General features: G+C 35.1%; 1 protein-coding gene across 13 annotated transcripts in view; it reads left to right on the top strand.

Annotated features, from left to right (window-relative positions):
- OSBPL8 (oxysterol binding protein like 8) overlaps nt 1–18,417 on the top strand; it is a 146,246-nt gene extending 127,829 nt beyond the window's left edge. For all 13 annotated transcript variants that reach the window (XM_036455429.2, XM_036455428.2, XM_036455427.2 and 10 more), the window contains 4 exons: nt 259–346; nt 9,280–9,385; nt 11,127–11,229; nt 13,867–18,417. In XM_036455429.2, coding sequence (XP_036311322.1) covers nt 259–346; nt 9,280–9,385; nt 11,127–11,229; nt 13,867–13,999 — 430 coding nt within the window. In that variant the 3' untranslated portion in view covers nt 14,000–18,417. The remainder of the gene's footprint in view (nt 1–258; nt 347–9,279; nt 9,386–11,126; nt 11,230–13,866) is intronic.
- The last annotated feature ends 453 nt before the right edge of the window (nt 18,418–18,870 follow it).

The raw sequence follows: 18,870 nt of genomic DNA, 5'->3' as shown, positions 1-18,870 counted from the left end.
CGAGCTGGGAGAGAAACCATGGGAAGAAGGGCCTATTTTTGCACAATAATCATGCAATGGGCCTCTACTTATTATAAATTTGAATCCATGATAATTGTTAGTCTATTAAATAAGCTGAAGATCAGAAAATTAGAAATGACATATTTTAATTTACTGCTAGGTTTATAATTACTAAAGAAAATCTAATCTAAACTTTGAAAATGTTGTCAAGTGTTTTGTTTAGTCATTAAACAAATGGTGTTTTTATTGCTTATGTAGTACTCGACCATGGGACCCACTTAATGATATGATACAGTTCGAAAAAGATGGTGTTATCCAGACCAAAGTGAAACATCGCACTCCAATGGTATGTAACAAAAAAAGTATCTAGATCTGCTAGGCATAAAAAATGTTTTAAATCCTTACTAGGATCTTTGACCACCATCATTTAAAATTTAGTTTTAGAATTTAAGATTTTTGGTTGGCAAAATGGCAGAGTAGGCAGTTCCAAGCTCTTATCACCATAAATAAAAGTAAGCAGAAACTGTGAGAACAATTTCTCAGAACTCTGAAAAGAGTCAGAGGTTTGTAGTAATTAAACCTGGAGTTTGACCAGGGGGTGGGCCGGCCATGGGAAGGGAGGGAGGCCCCAGCCAGCATCCACTAGGGAGCCTACCAGTGCGTGCATTTCACGCACCGGGCCTCTAGTATGATAAATAAAGGTTTTCAATAAAGATAAACAAATGGGAAAATGTTATTGTAGTTTTAACTTATAACCCTACTTTTTTATTTTCTATAGTATTTAAAAGATAATGAATGAATAATAATTACAAATATGTTATTCATTGGGCATACAGAGTGTAAAGATATAATTTGTGATACCATAAAGGGATGGAAAATGAGCTATATAGGAGCATAGTTTTTGTGTTTTGTTGAAATTCAGTTAGTACCAATTTAAGCTAAATTGTTATAAATTTAGATGTAAATGTCATTTCTACAGTGACCATAAAGAAAACATCTAAAACATTTAGGAAAGGAAATACGAAGGGAATCAGAACAAATCACTACAAACAAAATCACCTAAACACAAAAGAAGGTGGTAATGGAAAAAATGTGAAACAAAAAAAGGTATAAGACATACAGAAAACAGTAAAATGGCCAGTCTTTATTAATCAGTTTCATTAAATATAAATGGATTAAATTATTCAGTCAAAAAGCAGACTTTAAGAATGGATTAAGATAAATATCCAACTACATATAAAAAAACAATCCCATTTACTGCTGTACCAAAAAAATTAAGATGCCTAGGAATAAACTTAACTAAGGAGAAAAAAGACCTGTACTCAGAAAACTACAGGACATTGAAAAAAAAGATAGAGGAAGACAAACAAATGGAAGAATATACCATGTTCATGGATTGGTAGAATCAACATCATTAAAATGTCCATACTACCCAAAGCAATTTATAGATTCTATGCAATTCCCATTAAAATGCCAATGGCATATTTCACAGACCTAGAGCAAATTCTCCAAAAATTCTTCTGGAATGAAAAAAGATCCCAAATAGCCAAAGCAATCCTGAGAATGAAGAACAAAGTTGGAGGGATCGCAATACCAGATATCAAGCTATATTAAAAAGCCACTGTTTTCAAATCTGCCTGGTACTGGCACAGGAACAAACATAGAGACCAATGGGATAGAACAGAGAACCCAGAAATCAACTTAGGCCACTATGCTCAATTAATATTTGAAGGAGGAGGCAAGAACATACAATGGAGTCAAGACAGTCTTCACTAAAAGATGCTGAGAATATTGGTCAGATACATGCAAAAAAATGAAACTATACCATACACAAAAACAAACTCAAAATGATTAAAGGATTAAACATAAGACAGGAAACCATAAAAATCTTAGAAGACTCCATAGGCAGCAAAATATGAAATACTAGTAGCCAGTTGCAGGAAGATTCCTGCAATAGGGCTTCCTGCTGCACTCTCCCCTGACCTGTTTGCTTCTCTTCTCTCTCTCCACCCCACTTGCTTCTCTTCCTTTTCCCCTGCCCTGTTTGCTTGCTACTCTGCAGCTTCGCTCCCTTCTGCAGAGCTTGGCTTCTTTCTACATTGTCTTGGTATGCAAATTAACTGTCATCTTGGTTGGGTTGATTTGCATAGTCACCTTGATTGGTTGGTGAGCGTGGTTTGGGCGTGGCAAAGGTGCAGTCAATTTGCATGTTACTCTTTTATTGGGTAGGATAATATGTTGTAGCAATATCTTTACCTATACAGCTCCTAACAAATTGGAGACTAAACAAAAGGGACTATATCAAAATAAAAGGCTCTGCACAGCAAAAGAAACGATCAAAAAACAACAAGAAAGCCCACTGCATGGGAAAACATGTTTGCCAATGTTATCTCAGAAAAGGGTTTACTCTCCAAAATTTACAGGGAACTCATATAATCTTAACAAATAGAAGATAAATAGTCCAATCAAAAAATGGGCAAAGGACTTAGACACTTTTCGAAAGAGGACATACAGAAGGCCAAGAGACATGAAAACATGTTCAAAGTCACTAATCATCCAAGAGATGCAAATCAAAACAATAATTTACTATCTCACACCTGTCAGAATGGCAATCATCAGCAAATCAACAAACGACAAGTGCTGACGAGGATGTGGAGAAAAAGGAACCTACTTGCACTGCTGGTGAAAATGCAGACTGGTGCAGCCACTGTGGAAAACAGTATGGAGATTCCTCAAAAAATTAAAAATGGAACTCCCATTCGACCCACTAATCCCACTTTTGGGACTATATCCCAAGAAGTCAGAAAGGACATATATACCCCTCTGTTCATAGCAGCACAATTTATAATAGCTAAAATTTGGAAACAGCCTAAATGCCCATCAGCAGATGAGTAGATTAAAAAACTGGTACATCTACACAGTGGAATACTGTGCCGCTAAAATAGTAGGAACTTTTACCATTTGCAACAGCATAGATGAACCTGGAGAGCATTATGCTAAGCACAATAAGCCAGTTGGAGAAAGATAAATATCACATTATTTTACTTATATGTGGGATATAATGAACAGCATTTACTGATAAACGAAAATAGATCCAGAGACAAAGAAACACTGAACAGACTGTCCAACCTCAGAGAGAAGGCTTGACCCATTCAAATCAACTAGGCCTACCAGACATATGTAGAATAATTTACGGCCCAGTGTTTCCCAAACTTTTGACATATGTTTACCCTTCTATAATTTGCGTATCGCTGAGTACCCCTCATACTCATGAGAACTTAGAATTAGGCACAGCTAAGCACGGTGCAGTGCATATCCTCACCAAACTCGGGTGCAAAGCGTATCCCCACCAAACTCTTTCCATACCCTTGGGGGTACGTGTACCACACTTTGGGAAACACTGGTTTATGCAATAACAGCAGAATATACATTCTTGTCAAATGCACTTGAAACATTCTCCAGGACAGACCATAAGTTAAGGCATATAACATCTCAGTAAATTTTCATACAAAGTTTGGTTTTGTTTTTTTGCCACAATGAATGAAGCTAGAAATCAGTAACAGAAGGAAAACTGGGAAATTTACAATATGTGGAATTTAACACATCTTAACCATTGACAAATGAGAAATCACAAGTGAAATTTAAAAGCACTTAAATGAATGAAAATATAAACACAACATCCCAAAATGTGTTAGATAAAACAAAGGCAGTGCTAAAGAAAATATATAGCTGGGAATACCTACATTAAAAAAGATCTCAATAACTTAATGTAATAATGGAAAACTAGGAAAAGAAGAGAAAGATAAAACCAAAGCTAGCAGAAGGAATTAATAGAACCGAGAAAAAACGAGAATAGAACAAGAGAATCAGTGAAGTTAAAAGTTGTTTTTTTGAAAAGGTCAACAAAATTGACAAACCTTTAGCTAGACCAGTGGTCGGCAAACCAGCTCTCGAGCTACATGTGGCTCTTTGGCCCCTTGAGTGTGGCTCTTCCACAAAATACTATATGTGGGCTCGCATGTACAGTGTGATTGAAACTTCATGGCTCATGCGCAGAAGTCAGTTTTTGGCTTTTAAAAGAAATTTCAATTGTTGTATTGTTGATATTTGGCTCTGTTAACTAATGAGTTTGCCAACCACTGAACTAGACTAAGAAACAAAAGAACAAAGACGCAAATAACTAAAATCAGAAATGAAAATGGGGCCATTACTATTGACCTTACAAAATAAAAAGAATTACAAGAGAATATGAGTAATTTTATACCAACAAATTGAGTAACCAAAATGAAATTGACAAATTTCTAAAACCATATAAATTACATAAACTGACTAAAAAGCCGAAATTGGTTTGGCTCAGTGGATAGAGCATCAGCCTGCGGACTGAAAGGTCCTGGGTTCGATTCTGGTCAAGGGCATGTATCTTGGTTGCAGGCATATCCCCAGTAGGGGGTGTTCAAGAAGCAGCTGATCAATGACTCTCTCATCGATGTTTCTAACTCTATATCTCTCTCTCCCTTCCTCTCAGTAAAAAAATCAATAAAATATATTTAATAAATAAATAAATAAACAAACAAACTGGCTGAAAAAAGAATTAGAAATTTTCAGTGGACCTGTAACATGTTAAGAAATTGAGTTAGTAATAAAAAACCTGCGTACAAAGAAAAGTCAAGGACCAGAAGCTTCATTGGTGAATTCTACAAACATTAAAAGAAAAACTAACACCAATCCTTCTCAAACTTACAAAATAACAGAAGAGGTGGGAAACTTTTGATTATTCCATCAATACCCTAATACCAAAGCCAAATAGAGATACTATAAAAAAATAAAATTATCACAAAATGTATATGCAAAATTCTCTACAAAATATTGTCAAGCTAAATCCAACAGCATATTTAAAAGATTATATACCTTGACTAAGTGGGATTTATCCAAGGAATGTGAAGATGGTTTAACATAAGAAAATTAATCATCAATAGGATGGCAAATAGCACATGAAATGATGCTCAACATTATTAGTCACTGCAGGCCCAATGCACAAAATTCTTGCAAGGGGGTTGGCCCTCACAGCCCCAGCTTTATCTGGAAGGTCATCTGGCTGTCCAGACTAATTAGTGTATTATGCTTTTATTAATATAGATAAAGGAATGCAATAAGGTGAGGTACTATACCTCACTAAAGTGATAATAATTTTTTAAAATGAAAAATAGGTATTGGTGAGGATATGGAGAAATTGGAACTCATATATATTTTTGGCAGGAATATAAAATAGTTTCACCTTGTGACAAAACAATTTGAGGTTCTTCAAAAAGCTAAAAATATAATTGCCATAGGACCCAGCAAACCACTACAAAAAATTTGAAAACAGGAACTCAGATACTTGTACATCTACGTACATTGCAGCACCATTCATAGTTGCCAAAAGATAGAAGCAATTCAAGTATGCATCAACAGATGGATTAAAGAAAATGTGGTATATGTTTATTATCTATACTAATAATAGCCGAGGTGACGTCATGCCTCACAAGATGGCTGCGTGCACAGCAAAGGCAGGGCCCAGCGGCCAGTCCACACAATGAGGCCTGGGGGTCCCACAGCTCTGCGCAGTGCAGAGGAGGCCGGTCCTGGCATCTCCGCTGTCTTGAACAGAGGAAGCGGGTCCTGGTGGAAGAGGCAGGTCACAGTAGGGGAGGGCGGTTATAGGCGATCAGGCCGGCAGAGGAGAGAAGTTGTGGGCAATCAGGCTCTGGCAGGAGAGGGCAGTTATGGGTGATAAGGCCCCAGCAGGGGAGGGCAGCTGTGGACCATCAGGCTGGCAGGGGAGGGAGTTAGGGACAACCAGGCCATCAGGGGTGAGCAGTTAGGGGCAACCAGACCAGCAGGGGAGGGCAGTTAGTCTTGACTAGGCAGGCAGAGTGATTAGGGAGATCAGGCAGGCAGGCAGGTGGGCAGTTAGGAGCCAGCAATCCTGGATTGTGAGAGGGATGTCCGACTGCCGATTTAGGCCCGATCCTACAGGTATATCTATATTAATAAAAGGCAATATGCTAATTAGAGCATACATCTTCCAGACGTCATTCCAGACAAAACCTCAGTGGTAGGGGCTGAGGCAGAGGTGGTTAGGGGCGACCAGGCTGGCAGAGAAAGGCTGTTAGGGGTGACCAGGCTGGCAGGGGACGGCAGTTAGGGGCGACCAGGCCAGCAGGAGATAGTTGTTAAGGGTGACCAGGCAGGCAAGCAGAGTGGTTAACGGCAGGCAGGCAGGCAGGTGAACAGTTAGGAACCAGCTGTCCCAGATTGTGAGAGGGGTGTCCTACTGCCAGTTTAGACCTGATTCCTGCAGGATCAAGCCTAATCCAGCAGACAGACATCCCGTGAAGGGTCACAGAATGGAGAGGGTGCAGGCCGGGCTAGGGAACCCCCTCTCCCATGCATGAATTTCATGCATCTGGTCTCTAGTATACATAGGCTAAACTTGCTTAATTATAACTGCTTTATGATATAGCTAAACTTTTTCCAGCCCAATGAAGCACCCCAACTTCTCTTTCAGGTAATTGTTAGCAACATAGCAGTAAATATCAACACGAAGCAGACTATTATTGTAGGTCATGCAGGGAGAACAAAGGGTAAAATATTTAACTGCAGCAGTGTTTGACTATATTCTGCTCAGTGAGAAAACCTGAAGTCATTTTCAAGGTTCACCATTTCTTCTCTTCAGTCAGGTCAAGTTTCTAAGCTTTCTAAATCTCCATTTTTCAGCTAATGAAAAGAAAATAGGATTTCAACGAGTCTTCTACCTACCTACTCCAGGACTTCTGTGAGGATCAAATGAGATGAGGCATGGGAAAATGCTTGACAGACATTTGGTTAAAGTGTAAAATGTTTCCACCTGTCTGTAAAGCAAATCGTGTTCCTGGGCTGAAGAAACTCCAAGGAGGCTAGTTGCTAGGGAGAGGAAGCCAGACTTTGCTATGTGACATCATTACCCGGCTGCCACAGCTACCGTTTCCAAACTGGGCTGGGCTCTGGCTCCATTTTGCACCATGGGGTCTTGTCAGCATTGACTGCAATTTGGTGGGGTGTCTCTCCCATCTGGTGGTGGTGCCTGTGTCCCACTTGAGGGAAGCCAAGTATTGCTTTGTGGGCACCAGGTCAGTGGAGCCATTTATTGATAAATGGCCTCTTTCTTAGGAGAGGAAGCCAGGTGTTGATATGTACGTCATTACCTGGCACCCACAGCCACCATTTCCATTCTGGGCTAGGCTATGGGCCACATTTGTGCCATGGGATCTCAGCAGCATCAGCTGCAATTTGGTGGGCTGTTGCTCCAGGGTGGTGGCAGGACCTGTGTTCCACTTGGGGGAAGCCCAGTGTTGCTTTGTGGGCACCAGGTCCGCATTGCCATTTCTCTGTAAATGGCCAGTGTGCATCACAGCAGCTTCTGCATTGAGCATCTGCCCCCTGTGGTCAGTGCACGTCATAGCAATGTTCAGGAGTACACTTAGCATATTAGCATTATTATATATATATATATAAACTAGAGGCCTGGTGCAAGAAATTCTTGCAAGTGTAGGCTTTTCTTCCTCCAGCTGCTGGCACTAGTTTCCTTCCTGCACCGGGGACCCAGGCTTCCCTCTGGCCACCGACAGGCATGCGGGACCTGGGCTTCTCTCCAGTCCCAGCTTCGTCCAGAAAGTTGTCTGGAAAAATGTCCAGTCTAACTAGCATATTACGTTTTTATTATTGTAGATAGCTTATCACCAGTCATCATCAAGCAAGCTCCAATTTAAACATACTTTAAGAATGTGGATTTGGAATCTAAATGTTATAAAATTTTAAGTCTCTATAACTTGAAGTAGGAGGACACAGTGTAGGTTGAATACACATTATTTATTTTCTATAATAAAATTATAGAAATTTATCTTTTATTTTTAACACATGAATAGCATTTTGAAAAGTTATTTCAAGGAATAGGCTATTGGGGATTGTTTCTATTTAGAGTAGTAAATAGATAAGAAAAGAGTTAAAAGGCATATGACCACTGATTTTGGTTTTGTAAGCATGTAAATTACCTTGCTCTTCTGATTTTAGTTTCTTCTCTTGAAAGCTTTTAAATACAATAAAGTCTAAAGTTTATTTTTCTAAGGGAAATTGAGCTCTAGTTGATGGTTTGATATGCTTTTGTGCATGCACTCAGATGTTTCTAGTAAATTTAGATCATGTTCTGCAAAATTATATCATTTGTTATAAGATGTTACCTACATTAATCAAATACTATTAAAAGTAAATAATTTTATTGGAAACACATCATCATTCAGTGGAAATGTTTATAATTTTGGAAACAAGATAAGTATGATTAAAAAGAACACTTATTTAACATTCAACTAGAACACATGTGTCAAACACAAGGCCCGCAGGCCAAATCCGTCCCGCCAGGCCTTGCAATGTGGCCCGCACCGCGCTGTCATCACTGCACTCCGCTGCGTTTCCATCACAATGACAGTTTATGACTGTTCAGTAAACCATTCTGCCCGCGATTTAGGCTGGATTTTAGATTTTGGCCCCTTCTCTGATTGAGTTCGACACCCCTAAACTAGAAGTACTAATTGGTACAGTTAGATAAGTGGTGGATTTATATTTATGTTTGTGTTTGTATTAAAATGTCTCTTGAAGGTTGTACAAATAGCAGTGACTATCTATTTGTGGGGCAGGAGAGGAAACAATGTATAGGGATCAAGAGTGGGAGAGGAACTCTTAATTGTATATCTTTTATGTGTCTTTTTTTTATTTGTGCCAAATTAATATTTCCTATTAAAATTAAATAAAATAGCCCTGGCCAGATAGCTCAGTTAGTTGGAGCATTGTCTCTACACCGAAAAGTTGAGGGTTCATACAGGGAGCAGGCAACCAATTGATGTCTCTCTCTCCCTCTCTCTCTCTCTCTCTTTCTCTCTCTCTTTCTCTCTCTCTCTCTCCCTCCCTCCCTCCCTCCCTCCCTCCCCCCTTCTCTCCCTCTCTCCCTCTCTCCCTCTCTTCCTCTCTTTCTTCCTCCTCCCTTCCTCTCTAAAATCAAAAAACATATCCTTTCATGAGGATTTAAAAAGTAAATAAAGTAATTTAATTATATAAGCATATTATATCTTATTTGTTAAGTTTAAATTAGACTATATCACCTTTGTTTTATGTCTATGTATTGTGCCATTGAACAGATAGTTTCAACAGTTGTACATTGGTCTTTAAAATTCAATGCAAATTCACAAAATAGCATGTTTTTGTTTTTAGGTTAGTGTCCCAAAAATGAAACATAAGCCAACCAGACAACAGAAGAAAGTAGCAAAAGGCTATTCATCTCCAGAACCTGATATCCAGGACTCATCTGGAAGTGAGGGTAAAAATATTTATTGCAGATTATTCACTATAGGAATCTGGTTTTTTTTAAAGGATATCATCTATATTCGATAGATGAAAATTTTTAAAATATTAATTTAAGAAAATGTAAAAGTTTTGGTGGGGGCAGGAATGGTGTGCCAAAAAATATTTTTTAAGCCCTATTTTAGATTACAGATAAATTTTAAGACTAGGCCACATGTAAAGGCATGGGGTATGGAAAAAAGGGGGAAGCATGAAAGTCAAGAACCACACTGTAGTGTTGCTCTTATGCCTGATTAAGCTTCTGAAAAATTGTTGATGGCCTCCTAGATTTAATTCAGGAAGCATTTTTGAGCTTTGAACTTAGTTCCATGCTTTAAAAAGCTTTTCATTCTCTGAATAAATTGTTGTAATCATAGAAGTAAAAATATAGCTATACTAAAATTATGGGCTAAATTAACTAGTGTGTGCCTTGTTCAAATCAGATGTGTAAACTGTGTGGAACTACACAGAGATATAATCAAGAAAGGATTAAAGTAATGTCTGAAACACTATGAGAATAGTTTTTTTTAAAGGCATACTCTTTAAGCTCACACTGCACTGGGGAGCTCATTTTTATAGAGCAACACTTGAGGTGAATAAATGATAAATGCCAGGAAAGTAGTAGAAGAAAAATAGTTAAGAGTTGAAAGGTAGCTGAATTCAGTTTGGGGAAATGTTCTTAGAGGAACTCTGATGAATTTATAATGAATTAAATCTAAGCTTGAGAAATGCAGTCAGGGAACAAGCTACTGGAGTAAGCAGGAATAGACTGAATAAAGGTTTAAAAGCAGGAGTTGCATGGTACCCATGTGCAGCTAGAGGGAGTGTTTGATAAACTGTTTTTCCCATTTTAGAGAAAAGGAAACTAAGATACAGATTAATCTGCCCAAGGACATATATCATCCCATAAGACATCATATATCTTATATAAGCAGATATTTTAGCTCCTTAATTTACTCTCTTCTCTTATCCCTCCACTATATTACCTATAATGTATCACCTGTCATTTATTGAGTACTTAACGTTTGCCAAACTGGATATTAAACACACCTTACTACTATGAAATTTGGGTGTTAATTATACCTGTTTTACAAATAAGAAAGCTAGAAAGAGGTTAAGATCTGAACAGAAATGGAAAGGAATAGATACATTAGGGGAATTAGGAAAAAAACAAAAAACAAAAAAAACAAACACAAAACACCAGTATAGTTTGCTGGTTGATAATAAGTGTATTGAAGTATCAAAACCAATTGAAAAAGTTTGAAGTTTGGGTGACTAGGGGAATAAAGATAACATTAATAACCAATATAAAATTGAAAAGGGGACTCAAAAAGCTGACTTCCTCAAATGTGGGCAAATGGGTAAGAGACAGAAGAGCATAATACCTTCCTAAGTTAATATATGTATTTATTAAGCTATTTTTTGTCTATTTTAATTAGTTAAAAAATAAAACTGATACTATCCAAAACTTAACTATTTTGTGGTTACTTTAAATATATCTGTAGTGTTCTAGTTTTGGAATGATATGATTTAAAACTTCAAAAGTGCAGAGTATTTGTATTATTAATGTTAATTAAACCATAAAATGGTGCCTGGGAAAATTTTTATTACATGAGAATCATTAAGCTAAAATATAGATTGCTAAAATCATTAAGCGAAAATATAGTGATTAAATATGTTCACTATTTTCACCATGTTTATTCTAAATATCCTTTTAGCTCAACTAGTAAAACCAAGTACAAGAAGAAAGAAAGGGATAGACTTGGGAGACATTCAAAGTTCCATTGAATCCATAAAACAAGCACAGGAAGAAATTAAAAGGTAATTTATTCTAATTATTCTTTTGAGTCCAGAGAAGTAATTAAGAATTCTGTTACAATATAAATTTCTTCCGTCATAAGGTTATTTTGGAATACCACTAATGTTTAAAACGTAAGTATTAAGGTACTACGTGATCTTAGAAGTGGAAGCCCATTATATATTTATAAATTAACAATTACACTGTATAACACAATTATACATTAATGTGAAATTACTAGTTCAGCTACTGTTGAGTATAGATATTGGGAGGGGGGGGATGAAATGCTTACAAAGTGGCTTATAATAAATTTGAGTTTATAAAAAAAGAATCCTGTTACATAGGAAATCATATGCCAACTTTACATTTTTAATATTATTACTAAACTAAACTAGAGCCTAGGCTTCTGTCACCTGATTACTGAAATGCATGAAAATCTTTCAGCACTAAAATATTGGGGGAAATGTTGAGGTTGCTTTTTTCTCATCTTTGAGGGTGAAATTGGAATCTCTTGATCTTATTGCTGTAGCATAATAAGAATGCAGCTGACCTGGATGTAGAAGTGGGAGGTTTCTGAGAGAGGCCATTAACAAAGGCTTCTGCAGTCTCCTTTGGCTAATATTTAATTGCAGTGCACCAGTTGAAATATGAAAGAGCCACTACCCTGAAACCTTCATGTGCCCCACTGGCAGTCCCAGATCTTTTCCCACACACACACCTCCCCAGATCCAGCAACTAAAAGTCATTAACACCTCACCTATACAGGTTCCTTGGAGGGAAAAGGACGCTTACACTGCTCCTTGCTAAAGCTTGCATGAGCTCAGATCGATTCTGTCCCGTTGCTGTATCAGATGTTAAATTTTTTTAATACTAGCCAACCTGCTTTTGTATATTCAGTCTTTAGCACTAGATGTTCTGGAAGATTTTTTCAAAGATATTTCCTCTTTTCATCATGATCTTATAACTCATATTTAGTTGCTATTTTCATCCATAGCCTCATCTCCTGCCATTCCCCTACACCAAGCATGTCAAACTCAAAGACTAACATGGGTCAAATAAATAAGGTTTAAGTTTATATGGGTCGCAGAAAAACAAAAGCTTCAATTTTTATCGAAGTGTATGTTTATTTTGATAGAGACACGCTGAATATAAGGGCTGAAACAAATGAGTAATTGTTAGCATAAAATAATAGAACATTTTAATAAAAATTAATATTTTTTTCTTGAGCATTAACTTACCAAACACCAAATAACTGCACAAATTAATAAGCGTAACACAAATAAACCTATTTTTCTTGTCCTCCAAAAGCGAAATATTTCCTGTTGCGCACACCAAACATGTCAGTCCAAGACTAATGACGTGGCCATTAGCTGCTAAAATATTCGCTGCTAGTATTAGTGGAGAGAAATGGTGCGCCTGCGGGTAAGGCGCGTAAGGGAAATGAATGCAACACAATTATAGTGATCAGTCATTAGTGAACGTTGTAGTTGATTTTTAATAATTAGAACAGGATATTGTAAAAATTAAGTTACTAAATTTTTATTAAAACGTTTCTTACATACCATTATATTGTCTGGGCCGCAAAAACATTCCTTGTGGGCAGTGAGTTTGACATGCTTGCCCTACACCTATTCCATGCTTAAGTCCTATGAAACTCCTCACATCTTCAGAATATACTCTTCTCTAGCATCTTTGTATCTTTGCCCACACTGAACCCACTTCTTAGATGGCCCTTCCTCCCACCCTGCCCATCAAAAAAATCCCTGTTTATCCTTCAGAATATAACTTTTTGTAAGATGGCTCATCATTACCTTCCCCTGTAGAGTTCTTAAGCCCTCCACTCAGCTTGTTTAGCCTCTGTACATATTCCTTTTGAGCACTTACTACACTACAGGTATTTTTATATGTGTCTGTTCACCCTTACTGGTCCATGAGCTCCAGAGCAGGGAGCCTGTCTTCTGCATCTTGGCATCACTGATCCTAACATAACGTGCTCACATTTTCTAATTTAATTATGTTTATAAATTGAGTCTACTTGTTTGTTTTGCCTCCTTTTCTTTCTCTGTAATAGTAAGACACTTTGATAGAAGAAGTCAGAAAAAGAAAAGGTCTTCACTAATCAGCTCTTCTTAGCCAGAAGCAGTTAGGGTGACATGAGGCTATTTTTAAACTCACTTCATAACTAAATTAACATTTTATTTTTATTTGCATATGAAATGTCCATAGAGTATTCTCTAAGTTATGAACGTCATGGAATCTGTTACATTATATTTTCCTGGGTAATTTAGGATTTTTCTTCAATTCCACCTCTGTCTTCCGAAAGTAAAGATAAAGAACTTTAGTGAGCCAACTAAGCAAAATTTTTGTATTAAAGCCACTATAATAACAGAGAAGGTGATATATTTCTACATCATCAAACTAATAATTATGTTTGATACACAGCATTAAGTATATATTTGGTATAATGTGGAATATAGATTTAGACAAGACTTATTAATAACTCCACATAGCATAATTAGCTCCTTGTTCAGGCAGCAGTGATTGAGATAGATACTTTTGTTACAGTAATTAAGTGCTCTGTGGGCATATATGAAATTATGAGTTCTGTGCTAAAATTTTTCACAAATAATTTAAAAATTTACTGTTGCTTATTTTTGTAGAAATATTACGGCTCTTCGAAATCATTTAGTTTCAAGCGCACCTACCACGGATTATTTTTTGCAACAAAAAGACTACTTCATCATTTTCCTCCTGATTTTTCTTCAAGTTGTAATAAACTTCATGTTTAAATAGCTCTTTACAGTGAATCAGTGAACTGGAATGATCAGATTCGGCCTGGGATCAATGTTCAAATTGGTTTGATTTTATTAATACATCACTATATTTCAAAACAAAACCTTAGAGATAAATGCAGAGGTGTTGATCTTTCATATCTTTATCCTTAACCTGAAACAATAGCTATTCTGTTTGGTTATTAAAGTGAGCTATGTGTTACGTGCCAGAACATTTCTAGCTTTTGTGAGAATGTGTCTACATGTGAGTATAATAAATCCACATGTATACACAACTGTGTCTTATGTATACCTGATAGTAAGTAGTCTTTGTATTCTATAATATGTTCTGAGATATAGCACTAATGGTCATAACAAAAATTTTATCAATATTATAAATAAATGTGTAGTAACTATTTTCTTCATAACAGGCACAAACTTTTATCAATAAGGAATTACAAAATAGAAAATGATGAAATAATATACATATTATAATAATAGTTCAATACACTCTAGTGTTTAAAAAAATCATTTCCCAAAAAAAATAAGTAAATAAATTATTTTCCAAGCACCCAGCTCAATTGTCTTCTTAGGTAAAGCAAGAAAAAGAGTGGTCAAAATTGATATATTGAGAGATATGACGTGGCAACTTGCTTTTTTTTTTTTTTTTTAAGTTTACACAAGATTTTATTTTTTTTGGCCCTTGAATTTAATATTTATAGATAAAGGTACAAATGTGTACAGGTGTATATCAATATAAAAATGCTATACAGCTACTTGGATCTGTTGATTGTATCTTTCTTATATCTGTATAATACTACCTTAAACACTTGCTGATAAAAGTGTGGACAAAATTGGTTGCCGTCCTTTTTTCTTATTTTTGTTTTTTTAAGTCAATCTGATAATATAGGCCAAATTCTAGAGATGTTTATATGGCAGCAAATTTCAGCCTTTTTCATCTTATGGCACCCATAAACCAATTATTAAAATACTGCAGCACACAAAAAATATATATATTTTGCTGATGTGACAAAAAGATAAAAATTTGATTCATTTACATTGAACAGCTGTTGTTTTGGCTATTTTCATTTTTTATTTGAAGGAAAAAGAGGTCAGTGCCCCTGACTAAATAGTCAGATATTGCATGTTTTAAAAATTGTTGCAGAAAAAAAAATCTGTGGCACACCAGTGTGCCTGCCACAGCACACAGGTTGAAAATTGTAATTATAAGGTATATAAAATGCTGATAATTCATGTGTTGTTTTTTTTTTCATTATGAAGAACTTACTTTAGCTTTCATTTACTCTGGTGTGCTCAGTGAATAAATAGGAGAAATTACAACAACATTTTACTTCAAAAGCCAAATAAAAGAAAAATGCTTTGTGTGGTGGCATTTATGTGCACAGTAAAATTGGTTTCTTTAAAGTGTGCAATAAGTTGAGCATCTAAGAAGAGCATTAAGTTCTGAAGTTTAATTTTTTATTCTTCTTGGTTCTTAGTAACTTCATTCTGCTACAAAACCATAATTCTTTAGGATTTCTTTTGTTCAAGCTCAGAAAAATTTTTCCTACTTTTTAGATCCATATTTTTATGTTTTTTACATAAATGTAGTCCTCAAAAGCAATTTTTACAAATATAAGTTAAGCTTAGGAACATGTTCTAAGACATATCTTAGAAACCTAAAAATATCAATTTTGAAAATAAAGGCAGAATAATTGCTCTGGCTACATTTGCCTTTGACTAAGAAGAGACTGGTAGACACTAGTAAAGTTACAATCAGCTGTTTAATGCCTGATAAATATAAAATCAAAGAATGATTGCTAAATTATGAAAATTGAAAATGATAAAGAACCTGCTTCCTCTTCTCTCCCAACCATTATAGCTATCTTAAATATTCTAAGGTTTTATGAAGAGCCATTTCCTGTGTATTTTTGGAAAAACAATGTATGTGCATGTGAAACATTGTTTAAATTGATTAAAACATAAATAAGATGTATCTATACCTAGTATAAGTATAGGTATAATGTGACTACACTAGAACAAGTGTAGGGTTTTGTTTGTATTTCATTCTTGTCAATACAATTTTTGTACTCTGTTACCAATGTTATGCTCAACTGCCTATTCACTGATATATATTTTGTAAATATTGTACAATTTGATCTTTTTTATGGTTTAAATTAGTATTAATTTATATTACATATAACTTAATTGGCTGATCACAAAGTCATTTCATCATTAAACCCTGAAAATTTAAAATTTTTGTTGATAACCCCCTTTTGGGGTTTTAGTCTTACCCGCTTGTGGGTTATTTACACTTGGTCTAAATAGTGTTTACTTGTATAGGTATCTTCTAAGACTGGAAATGTAGTTATTTTCTTTACTTTTTTTTATTTTCCTTTAGGACAGATGTTATGGGTTCTGATTACCCAACGAGTTAAAAACTATTTCATGAGAAAGCAGGGTTACTTATGACTGTTCCTTATACACTAAAAGCATATATCTAATCCAAAGGTCTTCTTATGCTTTTAGTTGTATGAGTTTCTTTCTGCAAACTGAACATAAAACTCAGGAATTGGTGGCTTAGTTTTAGATCAATGCTTATACCAGGTTTAGTATGTGAATCTTTTAAAACACAAAATTAACTTTGTAGTTAGCCATATATGTTATTGACTTTGAATGTTCTCTACCTGGAATTACTCTTCCTTCACATATGGATTCATAAAAATTGTGATTTACAGTTCTCAGTTGTCTGAGAACTTTATAATGATTTCTAGAATTTAAGATCTTATGTCCTGTTTATTTTCATTTGATCAAAAACTGTATTTTTTCACAATTTTTGAAAATTTAGGTAATAATTGCCATGTGCATTTCTATTTTGGTTGTTAAATGTATTATGCTTTCAGTTATTCACCATTTAATGAGGGGTAACTGGCCCAGGAAAAGACAATAAACAGGGCATGTGAAATAAGTTTCAGCAATAGATATTTACTGTATTTCATGTCAGTACTTTTTGTATCATTTATAAAGTGTAAACTTTGTCACCATTCCATTGAAAAAGTTGGCCTTGTAAAATACAACTCTCATTTAGTAGTATCACGCTTTTGTGCCTTTAAGAAAATACTTTTACTCATTTTGTGTTACAGCACTATATAATATGATTCAAAATGTTTATAGGCTTAAGTGTCATAAAGGGTCATTTCTCTTTGTCATCTTATTTCCTTTTATATAGCTAAGTATATTTCAATGGTAACGCTGTACTTTTATAAGAGTTTGTTTATTTACCTATTTAAAATATATTCTTCACTCTCAGACATCATTGAAGTAGACTTGTGAGATTATTCTGAGTATTGTAAGCAGTGCCTTTCTGATGGAATTCACACTGTTTTGGGTGTCAACTTGTGCCATAAATACACAAAATTCTGTGAAAGGCAGTTTTAACTTTTTGAAAACTATCTTAGTCAAATATTTAAGAAAATAAATGTATAAAATTACGTTTTTCCAGTGTTTAGCATTTCTAGTGAGCAGTGAATATATTTTGGGGGTTTGTTTGACATAAGTTGATAATGACATTACTGTTGAGCCAAATATGATGCTATAAATTATTTTGAATTATGCTAAATGTACAGAACTAAAATATTAAAATTAGCATTTATACCAAATTTTCCAATTTGAACCGATGGTGGGAGATGACCCCACAAAAATCACTAAGCTTACATTTCAACTTCTGATTACATGGAAAAGGAGATTCTTTAAAAATATATAACCTGCCACTATTATATAATTGGGTTTCATTTTGTTTACCTATTGTGTGAATTTAGAATATTTAATTTACTTTTTGTTACTCTTAATATAGTTTGTTTTGTTACAGTTTTTATTTGAAAATGGACTATTAAAAGTGTATAGGACCAGTATCTCCTTAATATGATTCACATAATTAGAGCCACAAGAACCCCGTGACAAAATGAATGTGAATATACTTTCTAGAAAATTTTATCTTTCTGTATTTATCATGTAAAATTATTTTGGTATTATAATATTGAAATTTATTTAAAGAAAAATGCCACAAAACATTTGAACTGATGAGCCACAGAATGTCAGTTGAAAATTTTTTCACTTTTTAGCATGCTAAATATTCACCTAAGTTAAATATTTTGATTGATGGCCACTTATAAATTCATACTACCACTGGTCAGTTTGTATAATAGAATAAAAGTATGTTATCTGCAGTGTAAGTAGAGCACACTGTCAAATTCTTTTCCTTGAGGTGCATTGAAAATGTACAGATAGTCATAGGCTACTGTTTTGTAATGTATTACATTTCTAATCTATTATTCCTAACCTATTATGTGTGCAGAGAAAGAATTGAATTTTTCTAATGATCTGTAAAATCATGCTAACTTCTACAAGTAGGCATTCTAAATAAAATTTTAAAAAAGCAAATTGTGATCATATGACTTTGAATATAACACATTAAACTACTTAGTCCTAATTTTTTAATTAAAAAAAAATTGATGGGTGTAGTTGTGAAGGATGGTGTAGGGTTGGAAGGGATTTAACAGAATCCCTAATGCTTGCTTTACTTGATACTTTATATTCATTTCTCTTTGAATACTCATAATAACTTAAAGGTGTAAGTGGAAGTTAACCCAATTTTAATAGAGGAAGAATCTGAGGCTCAGAGAAGTTAAATGATTCCAAAAGCTTCATATTGTAAGGGTGATAACAAGCACAAGTTTGGATCCAAGTCTAACTGGAGCATCCATTCCTTTTTCACCACTTTTAAATGTTTGGAATAATCCTCTGCTCCAATCTTTATTGAGTAATGTAACTCCTTTGTGATGGGTAGAACCAGAAAAACAAACACACACCTCACTGTTAAGCATACACACAAAT

The sequence above is a fragment of the Pipistrellus kuhlii genome, unplaced genomic scaffold (assembly GCF_014108245.1).
Source record: "Pipistrellus kuhlii isolate mPipKuh1 unplaced genomic scaffold, mPipKuh1.p scaffold_m20_p_3, whole genome shotgun sequence".
Taxonomy (NCBI): Eukaryota; Metazoa; Chordata; class Mammalia; order Chiroptera; family Vespertilionidae; genus Pipistrellus; species Pipistrellus kuhlii.
This window is presented reverse-complemented; position numbering and strand designations above follow the sequence as displayed.